This window comes from Cuculus canorus, chromosome 21 (assembly GCF_017976375.1).
Source record: "Cuculus canorus isolate bCucCan1 chromosome 21, bCucCan1.pri, whole genome shotgun sequence".
Taxonomy (NCBI): domain Eukaryota; kingdom Metazoa; phylum Chordata; class Aves; order Cuculiformes; family Cuculidae; genus Cuculus; species Cuculus canorus.
The window spans coordinates 3,772,263-3,790,967 of record NC_071421.1 but is presented as its reverse complement, the minus strand read 5'-3'; the positions used below and the strand labels follow the sequence as shown (position 1 = coordinate 3,790,967).

The window sequence follows — 18,705 nt, the reverse complement described above, 5'->3', positions numbered from 1 at the left end:
CCGTTTGATGTTTGGCCTGGGTAGAGGGGCCTTTCTTGCCTGCTGGCAAGACCAGTCCGCACGAGGGATGCAGCATGTCACGGACACTTTGTAGGCTAGCCTGTGCCAGACAGCCTCTGCCATCTCCACCTCCTTTCTCTCTGCCCGGGAGCCGGGAGTGCTTTGCTGGGCGTGGTGGTGGTGTATGTGGGCTGAGATAGATGCAGGCAGGGTCTGGGACTGTTCAGGTCACCCGGTTTGCCGTGCTCAGCTCCCTCTGTGGCCCAGGTTGCTCTTCGCCCTGAGCTTCCTTCCCCTTTGACAGCAGCTTTTGGCACGGGCTGTGCCGGGATGCTCCCAGGAGCCCCGGCTGTGCTCTCCCTGCCACGCCTGGACGGCTGCCATCCGCTTGGCGTTGTAAGACCCCTTCTGCCCTCCAGGTCTGCCCTTATCCCTGCAGCCCCTTACAGGGACTCCCCTTATACTCTGTGCTCTTGCCTATTTGTTTTTGTATCCCCAGTGCCCTCCCTTGAAGGGCAAAGTCCAACGCATCCTGCACTGGGCCTGGAAAGAGCCTCCAGCCACCCCGCTCCCGCCCGTGCTGCCTGCCCCGGACGCGGAGCTGGCTCTTCCGCCGCCAAAGGTGCTGGAGGGAATCCCGGAGCGCGAGTTCTTTGTGAAGTGGGCCGGTCTCTCCTACTGGCACTGCTCCTGGGTTAAGGAGCTGCAGGTGAACCAGCACGTCCTTGTCCTCGTGGTCCACCTGCCCAACCCGCTGCCTCACCGCCCGCGGGCTGAGCGCAGCTCCCTCTTGCCACAGCTCGAGCTCTACCACACCGTGATGTACCGCAACTACCAACGCAAGAACGACATGGATGAGCCGCCGGCCTTCGACTACGGCTCTGGGGACGAGGACAGCCAGAGGGAGAAGCGGAAGAACAAAGACCCGCAGTACGCCAAGATGGAAGAGCGGTTCTACCGCTACGGCATCAAGCCTGAGTGGATGATGATCCACCGCATCCTGAACCACAGGTGAGGAACTGTGGGAATGGGCTGTGGGGAGGTGCGTACCAGGGTGCCTGAGCCCCTACAGTGCGGGCAGTGAGCGATCCCGCTGCACCCCAGGGAGGGACGCGGCAGGGGTGAGCCCTGCTGTGCTCCTGGGACCCCTGACAGCTCTGCCGAGGAAGCGTTGAGCCCCGGGGCTGCGCTCTCTGCAAGTTTCCCTTCGTGTGCAGCTCTTGGACAGACAGTTGATGCCATTAGCTGAGCCCCTGGCACTGCCTGCTGCGGGATTTCTGTGCTTGGCTGAGTTCTCGTGCCTGGTGCTTGGGAAGTTCTTGCTGTCCTTTTGCAAAGCCAAAATCTCAGGCTGGTGGAATTTCGGCTGCTGGCTTGACTCGAGCTGGGCGTTGCCTTGGAAGTTGCTCCCGAGCGGAAGCCAAGGGCAGAAGTGAATGGATGCAGCCTCCTTTCAGGGAGCTGCGGAGAGTGATGAGGTCTTCCCTCAGCCTCCTCTTCTCCAGACTGCACAGCCCCAGGTTCGTCAGACGCTCCTCATACGAGGAAGAGTTGTCCTTGCTCTGCCCAGATGGTTTGTTTGGGTCCCCTTTACAGCCTAATCATTCTTTAAATGATGGGTCTTGCTTCCATCGATTGTGTCCTGCGGCAGCTGCCACTCACCTAAACCGCTTTGGAAGAGCAGCCCGTTTCCATGTGGGTCCTTTGTTCCTCTCGGAAGCCGTGGGGCCCCCCGGCGCTTCCGGCAAAGCTGAGGCACCAGCAGGGATCTGAGCCACAGCAGGTGCCTGACTCCTTCAGGAAGCCTTGACATTTGTGTTTCTTCTCTGTGGAAGGAATTTCCTGCGTGTGAGCTGCGCTGTGCAGGTGTTGTTTCTACACTGAACGGCTCGAGCCAGCTTTTTATTGAATGCCTACATTTCAAGCGGCAACTCTGCTTGGAGGCTGCTTGGCAGAAAATAAACAAAGCTGCCTGGCTAATTTTCGTGCAAGCTTTACATTATCTGCTAATAAGGCAAGGGTTTTCCCCTTAGGCACATATTCAGGCTCAGCAGGGTGTTTGTTCATTTGACAGTGTAAGTAGAACTTCACAGAGCAGTGAAGGCTGTGGGAGGAGGAGAGTGAGCGCTGGTGTCCATCCAACCCTGGTAAAACAGGAGAAGGAGGTCGTTCAATGGAACGGAAGAGCAGCCTTTAGTATGCAACACACACAGCGGATTAGTAGCTATTTCTGCTGGAAAGTATCTATACTTTCTGGTTTTCTACCTCTCTTGGCTGTCACAGTTGCTCGGTAAAAGCAGAGGATGAGGCATCCAGGTGTGTGGAAGCAGGTTAGGGCTGGGGGTTTCCCGGGGTCCGAGCAGCGTTTGATGGGCTTTTCCTGCCCTGCGTTACAGCTTCGATAAAAAGGGAGACATCCATTACCTGATCAAGTGGAAAGACCTGCCGTACGACCAATGCACCTGGGAGATCGACGAGATAGACATCCCGTACTACGAAAACCTCAAACAGCTCTACTGGAACCACAGGTAGGAGTTGGCCGGACAGTGGGATCGTGACCAGGGGGGGCAGGCAGGGCTGCGGCAGCCTGCGCAGGCGTTCGAGGTGACGGAGGGCTCGGAGGTATCCCTGTTTCACTTTAGGAAACGTGCAGGGACCCTTCTTCACAGAGCAGTGGCTGAGCGCTTTGGGAAGGCTCAGGGAAAATTCCGCCTACCCGTTGTTTTCCAGCCTGTATTCCTCTTCCCTTGCGTTTACACTGCTGTGATCCTCGTAGTCTCACTGCTCTCCAGGGTGGCTTCGTGGCGCTTTCTCCTGTCTGTTTTGGATTAAACCCACCATGTCCTGGTGAATTGCCATTCCTTATTTTGGATAGAGTTGCCTGGACTGTTAGGAGGGGGGAAATGAACGCTGTGAGCGCCAGTGCTCCACTGGGCCAGAATTACTCCCGCAGGGAAACAACAGGGGAGTCAGGGAGGTGTTTCTGTCCCTCGGCTGGGAGAAGGCTGCCCTCCTGCCTTCTCCTGACGCGCCCTGCCTCTTGCAGGGAGCTGATGCTGGGGGAGGACACGTGCCCGCTGAAGAAGCTGAACAAGAAAGGGAAAAAGCTGAAAGACGAGAAGCTTGAAAAGCCTCCCGAAACGCCTCTCGTGGATGTGAGTAGGAGCTGTGGGGGCAGCGCAAGGTGTGAGCCCAGAGAGAGAGAGGTCTCTCCAACCCCCATCCTGTTACATTTTTTTTTACCTCTAATTCCTTCCTGTTTGTTTTTCATCCAAAAGCTCTGGGATGGCTTCTTTGCCGGGCTGGGAACCAGGCCTGCATCTCTTCGGAGGCTGTCCTGTGTCACAAGGCTAAAGGGAGGGGTGTGTTTGGCCACAGAGAAAGGAAGAGCTCTCACTGCTTTGCATCCTCTCTCTTTCCAGCCTACAGTGAAGTTTGACAAGCAGCCGTGGTACATCGACGCCACGGGAGGCACGCTCCATCCTTACCAGCTGGAAGGGCTGAACTGGCTGAGGTTTTCCTGGGCCCAAGGGACGGATACAATCCTGGCTGATGAGATGGGGCTGGGGAAGACCGTGCAGACGATTGTGTTCTTGTATTCCCTGTACAAAGAGGTGAGTGGAGCATCCAGTGGTCCCAGAGGTGGCTGGAAGCTGCTTGATATAAGATGAACAGCTTGGACTTTGTGTCCCCGAGCAGGGCCACTCCAAAGGGCCGTATCTGGTCAGCGCCCCTCTCTCCACCATCATCAACTGGGAGCGCGAGTTCGAGATGTGGGCACCCGACTTCTATGTCGTGACCTACACGGGGGACAAAGAAAGCCGGTCCGTCATCCGGGAAAATGAGTTTTCTTTTGAAGACAACGCTATCCGGAGTGGAAAGAAGGTCTTCCGGATGAAGGTGGGAGCCAAGTCTGTGCCCTGCCCAGTACTTTAACCATCAGTAGGGAGGGAGAGAGCAGGATTGCATGTGAAGAGGGAGGTTGGTTAGGTCCCTGATCGGCTGTTTTCCGAAGAGGGAAACTGGCACTGTTTACCAATGCAGGGGATTTGTGTGGAGCTTTAAAGATTTCTGCCAGATGTTCTATTTCTGTAGTCCCCTACTTGGTTCGAATGTTCAAAATGGTATAGATTTTCTACCGGCATGATTCGTGCTCGGCCCTGCTGCTTCTGCAGTGCGGACAGTCCTGCCTTTTCTCCTCGGGTCACATGCAGGAGGAGCAAAGCTCGGGGCTATCCCGTTCTCTGCTCTCTTATCCTGCCTTTTCTCTCCCTCTGCTCCTCCAGAAGGAAGCCCAGATCAAGTTCCATGTCCTGCTCACCTCCTATGAGCTGATCACTATCGACCAGGCAGTGCTGGGCTCCATCGAGTGGGCCTGTCTGGTGGTGGATGAAGCACACAGGTTGAAGAACAACCAGTCCAAAGTAGGTAGCGGACTTTTGTGGATCATTTTTATGGTGCGGCTTGGTGCCACAAAGACATCACACCCTAGTGCTGGTGATTTGCTGCCCTGTCCTTTCCTCCCTGGGAGCAGAGAGGTGTCCTCACCTCGCACAGGCTCTGCCTGGCATCCACGTTTTGATGGATTTGCTCCCTTTAGCATCCTCTGACAGTAAAAATCCTTCAGTATTGGAAGCGAGGTCAGTCTGGCTGCCTGCCTGGCGGCCTGACGGTCCTTTGTTGGGCTGTCAGGGAAGGGAATTGATCCCTCTCCTTCCTCTCCCCTTTTCCTGAGGCTCAATGTAGTCTCTGGCCCCTGGGACCTTCACCCAGCTCCAGGGCAGGAGGAGGCAGGTGGTGCAACCTTGGACAGCCAGGATTGCTGCTTGTGCTCCATGGGGATGGCTCAGAGCAGGACATCCAGCTGCAGTCTTCTCTGTGGTCCCTGCTGAGTCTCCGCGTACGCAGGCTGCAGCATCCCCAGGTGACTGATCGGCTCCTCCGAGCTCTTTTCACCCGATCTCATTTCTTTTCCCAGTTCTTCAGAGTGTTAAATAGCTACAAGATCGATTACAAACTGCTGCTCACTGGGACTCCGCTCCAAAACAACTTGGAAGAGCTCTTCCACCTGCTCAATTTCCTGACTCCGGAGAGGTTTAAGTAAGTTGCGTTGGTTCCCTGCTCCTCTGTGGGCCAGCGGGACAGCTCAGCAGAGGTTTCCCAGTTTTGTGGGCTCCTGGTGGTGTGGGGCTGCCTGAATCCAGCTGCGACTGTGCCAGCGTCACTGGTCTGCGCAGGCAGGCAGGTGGCAGAGTGCCTCACCCTGCTGGTTTTGGCGTTAACAGCTACAGGCACTTCGTAGAAACCCACATTTATTCCCGTGCGCTGCTGCGTTTCGGGTCCTGGGGGCAGCTGTTGCCTTGCTGTCGGTCAGGAGGTTTGTGAGGAGCTGGAACTTGCCTTCTCTTCCCTCTCTGAGGAGACAGAGGTGTCGTGAGAGCTTGTTCTGATCTCCTAATAGTGCTTATAGCCTGAATTTCCCCTCAGGCATCCGTGCGGCTGCTTGGTCTGGATTTTACTCTGCTCGGGTGCAGACATGGGAGTGATATTTCATCCTGTGCCATGAGAGCTCTGCCTTGGTTTTATGTCATAAGGAGATGGGTGTGTTTGCTCTTCCGTGTCCCGTTATCGCTCAGCACTGAGGGGTTCCGACTGCTTTCACAGTAACCTGGAGGGGTTCCTGGAGGAGTTTGCAGACATCTCTAAGGAGGACCAGATCAAAAAGCTCCATGATTTGCTGGGTCCCCACATGCTGCGGCGGCTCAAGGCGGACGTGTTCAAGAACATGCCAGCCAAGACAGAATTGATCGTGAGAGTGGAGCTCAGCCAGATGCAGAAGTGAGTAGTTCCAGCGCCGCTCCCCAGGGTGGCTGCCTTGCCGCACCTTGCTTCCTCTGAGCACGGCGGGGCGTCAGTGGGGTTTGAGGGGGTCAGAGAGACCCCGCTGGCCTCAGGCTTGCTGTGGGAAGAGCTGGAGCGCTTTCTGTCTCACCGGGAAGCACATTCAGTTTAGTTAAATTGGACTCCGTGCAGTCCTGGCTGCTCAGCGGGAAGCATCTGATGCTGGCAGCCTCTCAGTGTGGTGCTGCTCCTTCTGGGAAGTGCAGAGAAAGCACTGAGGCTGAAGCCCCTTCTCCTTCCCCTGCTGTCGGCACTGGGGCACCAGCCTGTGCTGCCGGCTTACCCGGCATCAGCCTGGAGCACCGCTGCTGCCGCAGGGAGTGCTTGCTCAGCTGCTTTTGTTCTGGGCTACCGTGCTCAGCTCCCGCAGCAGCTTCTGCGGAGGCTGGAGATGGGCAGGGAAGAGCGCGTTGCTTTTTCCCTGGCGCCGTGGGGCAGGGCTCGGTTTGCGCCCAGCAGCAGGGAGAGCTCGTGGCCACTGTGCTCCTGACTCCATCCCACTTACGGAGGCTGTGACATCCCCAGAGCAGCCCAGTAAGCCTAACCCTGGGCTGAGGGTGTGGAACGGATGCTTTTAAAACCATCAGAATGACCCTTTTGAAGTGGCGCAGCGGGGCTTAGTTCAGCACCATTCTGCTTACGCCAGTCCCGCTTCTACCTGAATGAACCAGGGTGTTTCCATCCCTCTTTCTGCAGGAAGTACTACAAGTTCATACTGACGAGGAATTTTGAAGCCCTGAATTCGAAAGGTGGTGGGAACCAAGTGTCTCTGCTCAACATCATGATGGACCTGAAGAAGTGCTGCAACCACCCGTACCTGTTCCCCGTGGCGGCGGTGGTACGTCACCCGTGTTTGCACCGTGGAGACATTGCTCAATATCGTGTGTAAGCCGTCGGTGGGGCTGTTTCCATTCATCTGGCTGTGGTTAGTGGCGTGGGGTTTCACGTGTGTGGTTTCATGCAAGGATTTTGTCTTTGAAATGCCTGTGAGATCCTCTGTGAGGTTATGGAGCGTTGTGCTCAAAGAGGCTAAGCAGGATGTCTTCGCAGGAGGCCCCAGTTCTGCCCAATGGATCCTACGATGGGAATTCTTTGGTCAAATCTTCTGGGAAACTGATGTTGCTCCAGAAGATGCTGAAGAAGTTACGAGATGGGGGTCATAGAGTTCTCATCTTCTCCCAGGTGAGTGGAGGGAAGGATTAATAATAAATACACTTCTTTTTTTTTTGTTCTGTATTATAACGTTGTGGTAGGAACAGATAAAGAGAGGTGGGAGAGCTGGTGTCAGCTCACCCCAAGGCAGTGTGGCAGCTGTGGCAGTCGCGGTGGATGGACTGCGTCCCAACTCTCTGCCGAGGGACGCCCTGTAGCGTCTAAAACCTCTTTTTATCTGCGGATAAAGAGGAGGTAATGGTAACAGTGCCATTCACCTACGATTCCCTCATGCTGGCAAGATGAGATGCGAGTGCTCCTCCTCTGGCAGTTACCTGTCCCCCGTACTCTGCGGTTGGTGGCACTGCCATCACCTTGGCCTCCGGGCTGCGGGCAGGAGCCTGGCTGGACGTGGCCCTGGGGATAAGGGGAGCCGGGCTGTGCAGAGCCACTCGCGCCAGCATCGCTTTGCCCGGCAGATGACAAAGATGCTGGACTTGCTGGAGGATTTCCTGGAGTACGAAGGCTACAAGTACGAGCGGATAGACGGGGGCATCACCGGCGGGCTGCGCCAGGAGGCCATCGACAGGTTCAATGGTACGTGCCTTGCTGCTTTGCCGAGGAGAGGGCACGGGCTTGGCTGTGCCCGAGAGCTCCAGCTTGCCTGCAGGGCTGGCGGTGAGCGTTGCCTGTGCAGCAGTTGTGATCCGGCTTCTTGAGGCACTGCATGGGCTGCTCATACCGCGTCCTTAAACGCTTGTGTCCCAAAATGAACCCTGAGCATGCTGACAGCAGCACGCTGCTTCCATTGAGGGACTCCGGTGTTTTCCTTCAAGGACTCTATAGATGGCAGAGCTTCCCCTTCGGCTCTGAAGCTGCTTTTTCTCCAGTAACTGGTTCCCAGGGAATGAGGGTTTCACTCCTTGCCTTCCCTTGCTTGCTGGGTTAGCCCAAAGGTTCTCACTGGTTTCTACCTCCAGCGCAGCCCTGCGTCTTTCCGCATGGGCCGTGTTCCTTTCTGTCTCACCTTTTGCCGCCTGTGGGTTTGTCTTTCTCAGCTCCTGGTGCTCAGCAGTTCTGCTTTCTCCTCTCTACCCGTGCCGGCGGTCTGGGCATAAACCTTGCTACAGCTGACACAGTCATTATTTATGATTCTGACTGGAATCCCCACAATGATATCCAGGTTTCTGACTTTTTCCTTTTTCCTTGCTGTATAGTAAGTACCTCTCTGGCTCTGCCTTCTGTTTCACTCCCTGCACAGCGAAGCTGCTCTCTTCTCTTGAGAGCTGCCAGGATTTATGGGGCATGTTTCCATTCCGGAGCCCCCTTCCTGAACCCACCTGGCCCGTCTGTGGCGTGGGAAAGACCTGGCATGTAAAATTCTCTTCCGTGGGCTTCTTGCTTTCTTCTGCTGCTTGTGTCTCCTCCTCTTCTGGGGAGCTTCTTCTTATGTTTCTGAAACCTCGGGGCTGATCCTCGCTGAGGACTGACTGCCATTGGGAGGTGGCAGCTGGAAGGGCGAGCAGCCAGTTCCTCTGAAAGTAGTGGAAAGCGAAAACAAATGCGTATCCCTCCCACACCCCCTGGCCAGAGAAGGTCCTTTCCAAAGCCACATCCCCTGTTGTCATCTGTTTGTGCCAGCGTTTCCCTTCCTGGGGTCCTAGGCAAGAGGATGGACTGGTGCAGGGGGTGAAGGAGCAGCGTGGGCCTGGGGAATCTGCAGGGAATCTCGCTTTCAGACCCTTTAATTGGGGTCTGCGTGGGGGAGCTGGCTTGCCTGCCATCAGTGGACGGGGGCAGTGCGTTCGGGTGGGCTCTGAGGAAACCCCTCTCGCTCCATCACCCCGTGCTGATTTCAGCCATGCCCTCTCAGTGCTTTTGTGCAGCCTGGAGGGGCAAAAAACCTCCGACCTTTCAAGGGTGCCACCCTTGACTGCTTCGCTCTCTGCCTGCAGGCTTTTAGCAGAGCTCACCGCATCGGGCAGAACAAGAAGGTGATGATCTACCGCTTTGTGACCAGAGCCTCTGTCGAAGAGCGCATCACCCAGGTGGCCAAAAGGAAAATGATGCTCACCCACCTGGTGGTCCGCCCAGGGCTTGGCTCCAAGTCAGGCTCCATGACCAAGCAAGAGCTGGATGACATCCTCAAGTTTGGGACAGAAGAGCTCTTCAAGGATGATGTGGAAGGTGAGGTGGGGAGGGCGCTTGGGATGCTTGGCGTGAGGTGGGGCCCTGTCTGAGCTGCCAGGGCTCCTTCTTCTTGCCCTGTGCCCGCAGGCATGGTGTCTCAGGGACAGCGGATCGGCATGCCGGATGCTGTCACCCCTTTCTCTGACACGCTGACAACTAAAGGGGGTGCAGTGACTCCCAGCATGAAAAAGAAGCACGGTGGCACCCCACCAGGTGGGTAGCCCCCCTTTTTGGGGTAACCCGTCCCCCTCCTTGGCCCTGCACCCACCCTGAGCTCACCTAACTGTCTCTGCGTGGTGATTTGTGCTTCCGTTCCCTTTGCTTTGTGCTCTCCAGGTGACAATAAGGATGTGGATGACAGCAGCGTGATCCACTATGACGATGCTGCCATCTCTAAGCTTCTGGACCGAAACCAGGACGCGACTGATGACACGGAGCTGCAGAACATGAACGAGTATCTCAGCTCCTTTAAAGTGGCCCAGTATGTTGTGAGAGAAGAGGACGGTGTGGTAATGTGATTAGTATCATGTCTTACAATCACACCTCTTTGTACGTCCCTCTGTGTTTCCTCTGCTCCCTTTCCTGTTCGAGTGTCTCAGAGCGGGGCTGGACCCCACCCGCAGTGACCGCTGCGGATTGTTTCAGGGCCGGGGTCCCAGGGATGGTAGGACCGGCTATCGGCTGAGGAAGCACAGCGGGCTTTGTTTTCTGCTGCTGTGGTGCGAGCCGGGCTTTGTCCACGTTCTCACAGGACTTCATTTCAATCAAAGCATCCATAAGTTTTTTTTTCTTCCATTCTGGAGACCCTTTCCCTGCCAACCAGGAACGGGCATGGTGCTGCTTGTGTATCACCTGGAGATGAAGCCAATTGCCGGCTGCTCTTCTGGGCAGTCCCTGCAGATCCGCAGTGTTTCCTTTGATGTGAGATGGGATGGATGGCAGAGTTCAGAGGAGCTCTTCCTGGGTGGGAGGTTGTCTCGGCCCTTTGGCAGTCTTACACTGAGGTTACTATGCTGGGCAAAGACCCTGGAGCCACGTTCCATCTAGGAGCTCAGTGTTGTCCCTCTCTCTTTCTCCCTGGAGCACTGTGAGAGGACAGGCAGGGGGGTGATGTGGGCACATCTGCAGCTGCCTCATCTCAAGCTTCCTGTCCTCTTGGTTGGCAGGAGGAGGTGGAACGCGAGATCATCAAGCAAGAGGAGAACGTGGACCCTGACTACTGGGAGAAGCTGCTGCGCCACCACTATGAACAGCAGCAGGAGGATCTGGCCAGGAACTTGGGGAAAGGGAAGAGGATCCGCAAGCAGGTCAACTACAACGACGCCTCGCAGGAGGACCAAGGTACAGCTGCCGTCGTGGGGCTCCTGGTGGGGTTTGGGGCGAGCAGCGGGCCTGTGGCTGACCCTGCAGAGCTGCACAAGCAGCTTCCCTGCTGGACATGTTGGCTGAGTCGTTGATCTGCAGTTTGGTAGCCTGCGTGGCTCTGTATTTCCCGGGTTCCTAAACTTCCCAGCGTAGAAATTCTTCAAAGACTTGTTCACTTTTGGGTCTGCAAACTGCTTTTGCTGGAAGAATTGAGGAAAAGTGTCTGTGGGCAAAATATTTTGGTTTATTTTCTTTCTGAACAGGAGAATACTGCTTTTGGGAAATTTGAGGATGCGATTTCCTCCTGCCTATGGCCTCTCGCTGCCTGGCAGCTGGGCAGTTGCGGGCAGACTCTCGGGTCCCGCTGCTCGGACGCTCTGCTAACCTGGCCTCCCTTGCGCTCCACAGAGTGGCAGGACGAGCTCTCGGACAACCAGTCGGAGTATTCCATCGGCTCTGAGGATGAGGATGAAGACTTTGAAGAGAGGCCAGAAGGTCAGAGTGAGTTAATGTGTTTGATCCTCCCTGGGATCTTGCTCTGCGGGAAGGCCCTGGCACTCGCGTGCAGCAGAAACGTCTGGGTTGGAGGGACTGGCGTGCTCTGGGCCTCCATTCCGGGGGAGGCATCCCCCTTGCCTGCCAGGTGAGGAAATTCCCAGGGCAGGGAATTCACCCGGCTGTTCCCTTCAGTGGACGGCGCTCCAGTCCTTGTGGTGGAAGGATGGGGAGCACAGGAGGAGCAGGCGTGGTACCCCCTTGCCTGGAGAGTCGCCCTGGCTTGGGGTGGCCACTGGGATGGGTGGAGGGACTTCTACAGCCTAGGCTGCTGCTCTGCCTGGGATCTGTTCCCGTTGGGAATGCAGGAGCCTGGGGAACAGAGGCAGCTGTGTGAGCCTTTCAGCTGTCCTGCTTCACAGCCTGGGCCTGACTGAGGCTGCTTGACTCTAGGTGGCCGAAGACAATCCCGGAGGCAGCTGAAGAGTGACCGGGACAAGCCTCTCCCTCCTTTGCTGGCAAGAGTTGGGGGGAATATCGAGGTGAGCATCAACACCTCCCGTCGGTTGTGCGAGGGCTGCCCTAGGCTCGCGGGCTGGGCTACTCCGTGCCGCGTTGCCGGTGCATCCATCCTGGTCCAGCACATCTGTAACAGCCGCCGGGCTCCAAAGGTGCCACGCTCTTCTGAGGCCACCTTGTGATCCCAGCAACACCTCTGCGCTCTGTAGGTTCTTGGCTTCAATGCCCGCCAGCGCAAGGCTTTCCTGAACGCCATCATGCGCTGGGGAATGCCACCCCAGGACGCCTTCAACTCACACTGGCTCGTCCGGGACCTGCGTGGGAAGAGCGAGAAGGAGTTCAGGTACGGGGACGCCCCGGGTAGGCAGGGTGAGGTCTGGCCAGGGCTCTGGTTGATGGCAGTGAGCACTTAGGTCGTGTGTTTGGCATGAACTGTGATATCACCCTGTTTTCTTGCTGTGTCACCGCTTCTGCCGTGCTCTCGGGAGAGCGGAGGCGATGCTGTGACAAAGTGGCTGGGCATAGCACACCCCCTCTGTGGCTTCTTTCTGGGGAGGCAGTGCCCGTTTCATTCCAGAGGGCTGCTGGCAATCCCTTTATAATCCCTAAATCTTAGCCCGGGTTGGAAGGCTCTCGCTCGCCTGCGGGTGAACGCAGAGGGAGTGGGTGCCCGGCTCAGCGTGGACTCCGTGAGCCGAGCTGGCCTGAGGTCTGGCTTTCCTTCCGCAGGGCGTATGTCTCTCTCTTCATGAGGCATTTGTGCGAACCTGGAGCAGACGGTGCCGAAACCTTTGCGGACGGCGTTCCCCGGGAAGGGCTGTCCCGCCAGCACGTGCTGACTCGGATAGGAGTCATGTCACTCGTAAGGAAGAAGGTGGGTGAGTAGAATTTTATACGCGCCCTTTCAGGTATGTTCTGGAGCGCTGTGGGTTTCATTTTCTGTTGAATGCCCCTCGCCAGGGATCCTCTGCTGAATCTCACGGGCTCAGCGCGCACCCGTTTTTATCGTAAACGCATAGGTGATGGTCATCGTAGAATGGTTGAGTTGGAAGGGACCTCAAAGGCCATCCAGTTCCACCCCCTGCCCTGGGCAGGGACACCTCCCACTGTTTCAGGTTGCTCAAAACCCCATCCAACCTGGCCTTAAATACAACCTGCCTTTCCAATGCTGCTCTTTCTTTCCTGGGAGGGACATTGGGTGAGCAGGTATTTAATAGCCTGGCTGGCAGAAAAGGGGAATCACCCTGGAGGCTTGTTGGGTTGAACATCTCCGGCAGGGTGGGTGTAGGGCCCCGTATCCGCTGGTGAAGCAGCCTAAACTCTGCTGCCCCGGTTGAAAAACACCCCTGCTGCCTTTGACTTGTTGGTTTGTATCTGCCCCAGGTCCAGGAGTTCGAGCATGTCAACGGGAAGTACAGCACCCCAGATCTGATTCTTGGGGGCCCGGAGAGCAGGAAATCCATCGAGATTGTGTCTTCGGATCCTACTACCCCCGTGCCGGCTAGCCCAGCACATATGCACATGGGGCCGGGGGGCCTCGCTGGTGGGTACACCTCCAGGTTTCCAGGGATCCTGGCTTTGGGCTGGCTCGGGCAAGGAGGTGGGCCAAGCCACCAGAACGTCTTGCAGGTATCTGCCTGCTCTGGCAGCGTGTGTAGCCCTTCTCAAGAGCTTCCTTGCTTTGCCGTTGCTGCAGACAAACCAGAAACACAACTCGGGTTCCAGGAGGAAAAGGACCAAGCGGAGCAGAAATCCAGGAAGGTGTCTGACAGCCAGGTAGGGTGGTTTCTTTCAGCATCTCCTCTGGGAAGCCTTCTCATGGCCTGCCCATAAACTTGGGAACGCTTCCTGAGGGAAGGGCTGGGCTGATCTGGTGTGGGTGCTTTGCGTTAAGGTGTCTGCGGGTGCTGAGAAAGTGGAAAGTGAAGAGCACCCAGAAAGCTGTGACAGCAAGGAGAAACCAAGGGAAGAGAAGCAAGAGGAGAGGGAAAAGGCTGAGCCCTCTCCTGAACCCCTAGTGAAAGGTGAGTCTTTTGTGGCGTGGGTGAACGTGATCCCTACGTGTGCAGGCTCCCCTCAGCCGCGGTTGGGGTTCTGTGGGGCTGTGGCGCTCCGTAGCAACGTCGATTTGTGCTGGAATTGTTCATCGGCTGAAGTTGTGGGGACAACCTTGGATGTGTTTGTGCTCTTGGCGGTAGGGCTTTCCCTCCGGTGGGAGGCTCCAGCGCTTGCACCTTGCTTGGGGATTCTTCTTCTCCAGTCAGAGTGGGAAACCTTAATGTCACCTGTAGTCATTCATGAAAAAAACCAACAGTGCCAAGTTGTAAATAAAGAGAGATGCTCAGTTTGGGGGGTATTTCCTGTTCTTAGCAACGTGTTCCTCCAGATGTTCCAAGGGAGAGGGAAAACCGGTTAAGTTTGTGTGATAAAAATGCAGAAACGTTTTCTGTTTGAAGTTTCTGGAATACCTTGAGTGTACAGACAACACTGTAAAACTCTCCAGACAGTAAAGTCGTCATTTTCTGAAGACGGTTATGCACATGAAGCTTTTCTCATGTCGCGTTCTGTTCTACAGATGAAGGGATTCAAGAGAAAGAGAAGCCTTTGGAGAAGCCGGAGCTGAGCAGCAGCCTGGGGAAAGGGGAGGACAGAGAAGTCAAACCAGGTCAGATTCAAGGAAGCTTTGGGACACAAGGAGGTGTGAAGGGTTTCCAAAGCAAGGGAGGTGTTTGGTGCAGAGAGGAGGCAGCGTGCACGGGGTGATGGTGAGGGGCGACGGTGAGGGCCTGCAGCCGTTGGCACTTGCCTTCTGGTGATGATTGGAGCCACGAGTGGGAGCAAAGTGCCGTTGGGGGGCACTTGCTGTGCAAGCAGTAGGACCTGCGGTGGAGCAGAGAGTAGGCTGGTGGCCCTTCCAGCAGGAGCTTTAGCAAGGAGTTCCTCTGGAGCTGATGGGGCAGGGTGACACCGGTCGGTCTTTTGGCGAAGTGTGATTTTGATGGGCACCGTTTCTTGTGTTTGCCGAGCAGAGGATGCCAAGGTGGAGGAGAAGGAGCAAAGCGAGGCTCAGCAAAATGGTGACAGAGAGGATGAGGAGGATGGGAAGAAGGATGACAGAAATGTGAACTTCCGATTCATGTTCAACATCGCTGATGGTGGCTTTACAGGTAAGAGCAAGAGACGAGGCACCAGCTGCTCCTGCAGAGCTGCTGCACGGCGTCTCTGAGCCGCTGCAAGAAAGGGGGGACCTTTTAGAAAGCAGCAAGGTGGCTGGGTTTGCCCCGTGCCCGCAGTCACCCAGGAAATGTCACCGCTCACCCTGCTTGATGCGCTGTGCGCTGCCCGCAGCAGCTGTGCTGCCTGACCGGGCTGTCTCGCTTCTGCTTCCGCAGAGCTGCACACGCTGTGGCAGAACGAGGAAAGGGCTGCCATCTCCTCCGGCAAGATCTACGACATCTGGCACCGCCGACACGACTACTGGCTCTTGGCAGGAATTGTGACGTACCCTTTGGCTGGGTGGGAGCGTGCCTCGCGCTGTTGGGAGGCGAGGCTGTAGGGGCTGGGGTGCCGGCGCGGTGGCGAGCAGGGAGGGTTTTGGCGATGCGGTGTTGCCGCGTGGTGGTGGGCGTGCTGTTGGCTGGCCGATTCTTCCCTTGACGCTCCCTCCGCACCAGCCACGGCTACGCCCGCTGGCAGGACATCCAGAATGACCCACGCTACGTCATCCTGAACGAGCCCTTCAAGTCAGAGATACACAAGGGGAACTACCTGGAGATGAAGAACAAGTTCCTCGCCCGGCGGTTCAAGGTGAGTTTGCGGATCCAGGGTTGGTGAGTGCTTACCGGCTGGGGGAACAAGTGTGGTGCCCCAAAGCTGGGTTGGATGTTTGATGCTGTGGAAATCCCACCCCTTTCTGGGGTGCTTGGTGTCTGCACAGGATAAGAAACCACAAAGGCTAAGCCTGCTTCCCCTGGAGCTTTTGGGAGTGAGGCCAGTGGGGTGCGCGCAGTGCAGAGGCTCTGCTGGCACAAACTACAGCGGTACTGGTTTGTGCTGGTGTGAGGTCTGGTCCCGAATCTTTCCCCTCCTGTGCCTCCCAGTTGCTGGAACAGGCCCTGGTGATCGAGGAGCAGCTGCGGAGGGCTGCGTACCTCAACATGACCCAAGACCCCAATCACCCGGCCATGGCATTGAACGCTCGTCTGGCTGAAGTGGAGTGCCTTGCCGAGAGCCACCAGCATCTCTCCAAAGAGTCCCTGGCTGGGAACAAGCCCGCGAATGCCGTCCTGCACAAGGGTGAGTGCTGGTAGAGATTAGGGGGAGCCTGCCCTAGGGGCTGGGAAGGCTTTCCCACTCTGACCATGCAGAATTCCATCCGGGAGGTCATCCCTGTGTCGTGTTCCCTTGGCCACGAGCTGCTTGCTCCTCCTTGGCCACGGCACGCTGCTGCTGCAGCTGGCGGTGGTGGGGTCCACAGCGCTCTGCCATCGCCTCCCGGCTGCTGGAGCTTGTGGCTGTGCGGCTGGGATGCCGGAGGGGTCTGGCGAGCATCCCCCACCTGAGCGCCGCCTCGCTCTGCTCGCAGTGCTGAACCAGCTTGAGGAGCTGCTGAGCGACATGAAAGCCGACGTGACGCGCCTGCCCTCCATGCTGTCCCGCATCCCGCCCGTGGCCGCCCGGCTCCAGATGTCCGAGCGCAGCATCCTCAGCCGCCTGGCCACCCGCGGGGGGGACCCTGCCCTCCAGCAGGTCAGGGGGGGACGGGGGGACGGAGCGCCTCGCCGCCGGTGGGGCTGAGGCTGCAGCTCAGCGCCTCTTCTCCCTCCTGAACTCCCCAGGGCTCCTTTGGCTCCTCCCAGATCTACAACAACAACTTTGGGCCGAATTTCCGAGGTCCCGGACCAGGCGGGATTGTCAACTACAGTCAGATGCCTCTGGGACCGTATGTGACTGGTAGGTTGGGGTTTCTAGTCAACGTTCCCAGGCAGAGAAATGCAGGAGGTGGATTGGAATGGGGCAGGAGCATCAAGGACAGCGCGCAAGCAAGGTGTTCCCTCTCTCTCATCACAGATATTTAGCTGTTCCCACGATTTTCCACTGCAGCTCCCGTTTCCAGCTCAGGTAAGGCTCTGCTCCCTGCTCGCCACGTTTTATTCCCCAGAATCTCGCGGTGAGGGGCCGTACGAGGGCTCAGCTCTGGGCTGAGCTCCCTGAGTGTCTGGTACCGGCAGCAAAGGCAGGCGCCGGGGCAGAATCCTTCCCATACCCCTCAGGTGGCTCCCCCTGCTCCGTGTTGGGTACGGGGATGCCCAGAGCCCGGCTGGTGGGCAGCTCTCCCTTTTCCTCGCAGCCAAAAGCCGCCCCATCGCTGGAGGAAGGGCAGGGCAAGCGCCGCAGTGGTGCCTGCGTGGAAGACGAGCTGCTGCCGGGCTCTCCCGCTTCAAGTGTGCTTCGCCTGCCGCGCCCCCCGCCATCACCGGAGCAGCCGGGATGTGTGTGTGGGGGGGATTTCATTTCCGTGTACATTTTTTGCACTTTCTTATTGAAGACTTGAAGAGTTTGTCTGGGTGAGGGGGCCGAGCCGAGAGGGGAGGGAGTCAACGGTGTTTGTGTCTGGTTTTGTTGCCGCGTGTGGGGTGTGAGGGGGCAGCCGGTGAGCTCCCCGGCTGCCTGCTCCAGGGTGCCCGAGGGGCCGAGCCGGCTCCCGAGCTTCCCCGGAAGGTCCATTTTTACGTCCTCGTGGTGTTTGAGCAAGTGCATGCGTGCTGCCAGCCCCGCTGCCGGAGCCTGCCCGCCCATTCCCAGCGGGGGCATCGGCACCACTGTCCCGGCTCTCGGTGTGCCGGGCTTGGGGCACGCAGACGGGAGGGAGGGGATGGTTAAGAGCCGGGGCTGGGACCCCTGCGAGCGCGGTGACACCGGCTGCGCCGCGGTGGTGGCCTCTCGCCAGAGGCTGATGGCAGCTGTGAGCGAGGCCCCGCGTTCACTTTGTACTCCGTGTGTCCCGGTTTCTGTTCTCTGTGTTTTAATAAATCCTTTGGGAAGGAGGTGGCAGGAGCCTGGTGGGGCGAGCGGCAGCCGGTGGGTGGCCAGCTACAAAGGGTGGTGGTGACCAGAGCTCAGTCCAGCTGGTGGCTGGTCACACACGGTGTCCCCAACGCTCAGCGCCGCAACCAGTTGTGGTCAACGGCTTTATCAACGGATAAAGGGATCGAGCGCTCCCTCGGTCAGTTTGTAGGTGATGCTTAGTTGGGTGGGAATGATCTGCCTTAAGGGCAGGAGGGATCTCCAGAGGGACCTGGCCAGGCTGGGTCCATGGACCAAAGCCCATGGCACAAGGTTCAACGGAGCCAAGTACCGAGTCGTGCACTTGGATCACAATCACCCCGTGTGATTCCAGGCGTGGGGAAGTGGGAAAGCTGCTGGGGGAGAAGGATCTGGGGGTGCTTGTGGATGGCAGCTGAACATGAGCCAGCAGTGGCCCAGGTGGCCAAGAAGGCCAGCAGCTTCATGGTGTGCATCAGGAATACTGTGGCCAGCTGGAGCAGGGAAGGGATCCTTCTGCTCTACTCAGTGCTGGAGAGGCTGCGCCTCAAATCTTGTGTTCAGTTTTGGGTCCCTCACTACATCGAGATGCTGGAGTGCATCTCGGGAAGGGTTTGGAAAGCAAATCTTAGGAGGAGCAGCTCAGGGGCTGTTCAGTCTGGAGAAGAGGCTGAGGGGAAACCTCCTCGCTCTACGGCTACCTGAAAGGAGGTGGGTGCTGGTCTCTCCTCCCTGGTAGGCAAACGGCCTCAAGATGCACCAGGGGGGAGATTTAGGTTGGATCTTAGGAGGAATTTCTTCACTGAAAAGCACTGGCAGGGGCTGCCCAGGGCGGTGGTTGCATCTTTAGCTCTGGAGGGGTTTAAAAGATAGGCAGATGTTGTCCTTGGGGACACGGTCTGGTGGTGGTCTTAGCAGGGCTGGATCGATGGTTGGACTGGCTGACATTGAAGGTCTTTTCCAACCGGAATTCTGTGTCTCTCAGTCCGTCAGGGGGTGTCTCTCCGGGCACAGATGTGTGCGCCGGTGTGGAGCTAC

General features: G+C 57.3%; 1 protein-coding gene across 4 annotated transcripts in view; it reads left to right on the top strand.

Moving 5' to 3' along the window:
- The window catches only part of CHD5 (chromodomain helicase DNA binding protein 5), a 30,067-nt gene extending 13,324 nt beyond the window's left edge, over positions 1-16,743 (top strand). For 3 of the 4 annotated variants that reach the window (XM_054085894.1, XM_054085893.1, XM_054085896.1), the window contains 32 exons: positions 500-709; positions 800-1,011; positions 2,397-2,528; positions 3,047-3,155; positions 3,423-3,614; positions 3,700-3,900; positions 4,287-4,424; positions 4,979-5,100; positions 5,665-5,838; positions 6,598-6,739; positions 6,952-7,083; positions 7,533-7,650; positions 8,112-8,236; positions 9,009-9,240; positions 9,331-9,456; positions 9,580-9,752; positions 10,410-10,584; positions 11,017-11,109; positions 11,557-11,645; positions 11,832-11,965; positions 12,352-12,496; positions 13,006-13,165; positions 13,319-13,398; positions 13,517-13,646; positions 14,198-14,287; positions 14,652-14,789; positions 15,015-15,123; positions 15,297-15,429; positions 15,723-15,918; positions 16,208-16,371; positions 16,461-16,575; positions 16,693-16,743. In XM_054085894.1, the coding sequence (XP_053941869.1) occupies positions 500-709; positions 800-1,011; positions 2,397-2,528; positions 3,047-3,155; positions 3,423-3,614; positions 3,700-3,900; positions 4,287-4,424; positions 4,979-5,100; positions 5,665-5,838; positions 6,598-6,739; positions 6,952-7,083; positions 7,533-7,650; positions 8,112-8,236; positions 9,009-9,240; positions 9,331-9,456; positions 9,580-9,752; positions 10,410-10,584; positions 11,017-11,109; positions 11,557-11,645; positions 11,832-11,965; positions 12,352-12,496; positions 13,006-13,165; positions 13,319-13,398; positions 13,517-13,646; positions 14,198-14,287; positions 14,652-14,789; positions 15,015-15,123; positions 15,297-15,429; positions 15,723-15,918; positions 16,208-16,371; positions 16,461-16,575; positions 16,693-16,700 (4,497 nt within the window). In that variant the 3' untranslated portion in view covers positions 16,701-16,743. The remainder of the gene's footprint in view (positions 1-499; positions 710-799; positions 1,012-2,396; positions 2,529-3,046; positions 3,156-3,422; positions 3,615-3,699; positions 3,901-4,286; positions 4,425-4,978; positions 5,101-5,664; positions 5,839-6,597; positions 6,740-6,951; positions 7,084-7,532; positions 7,651-8,111; positions 8,237-9,008; positions 9,241-9,330; positions 9,457-9,579; positions 9,753-10,409; positions 10,585-11,016; positions 11,110-11,556; positions 11,646-11,831; positions 11,966-12,351; positions 12,497-13,005; positions 13,166-13,318; positions 13,399-13,516; positions 13,647-14,197; positions 14,288-14,651; positions 14,790-15,014; positions 15,124-15,296; positions 15,430-15,722; positions 15,919-16,207; positions 16,372-16,460; positions 16,576-16,692) is intronic. The other variant, XM_054085895.1, reaches the window with a different exon arrangement.
- Positions 16,744-18,705: the final 1,962 nt, after the last annotated feature.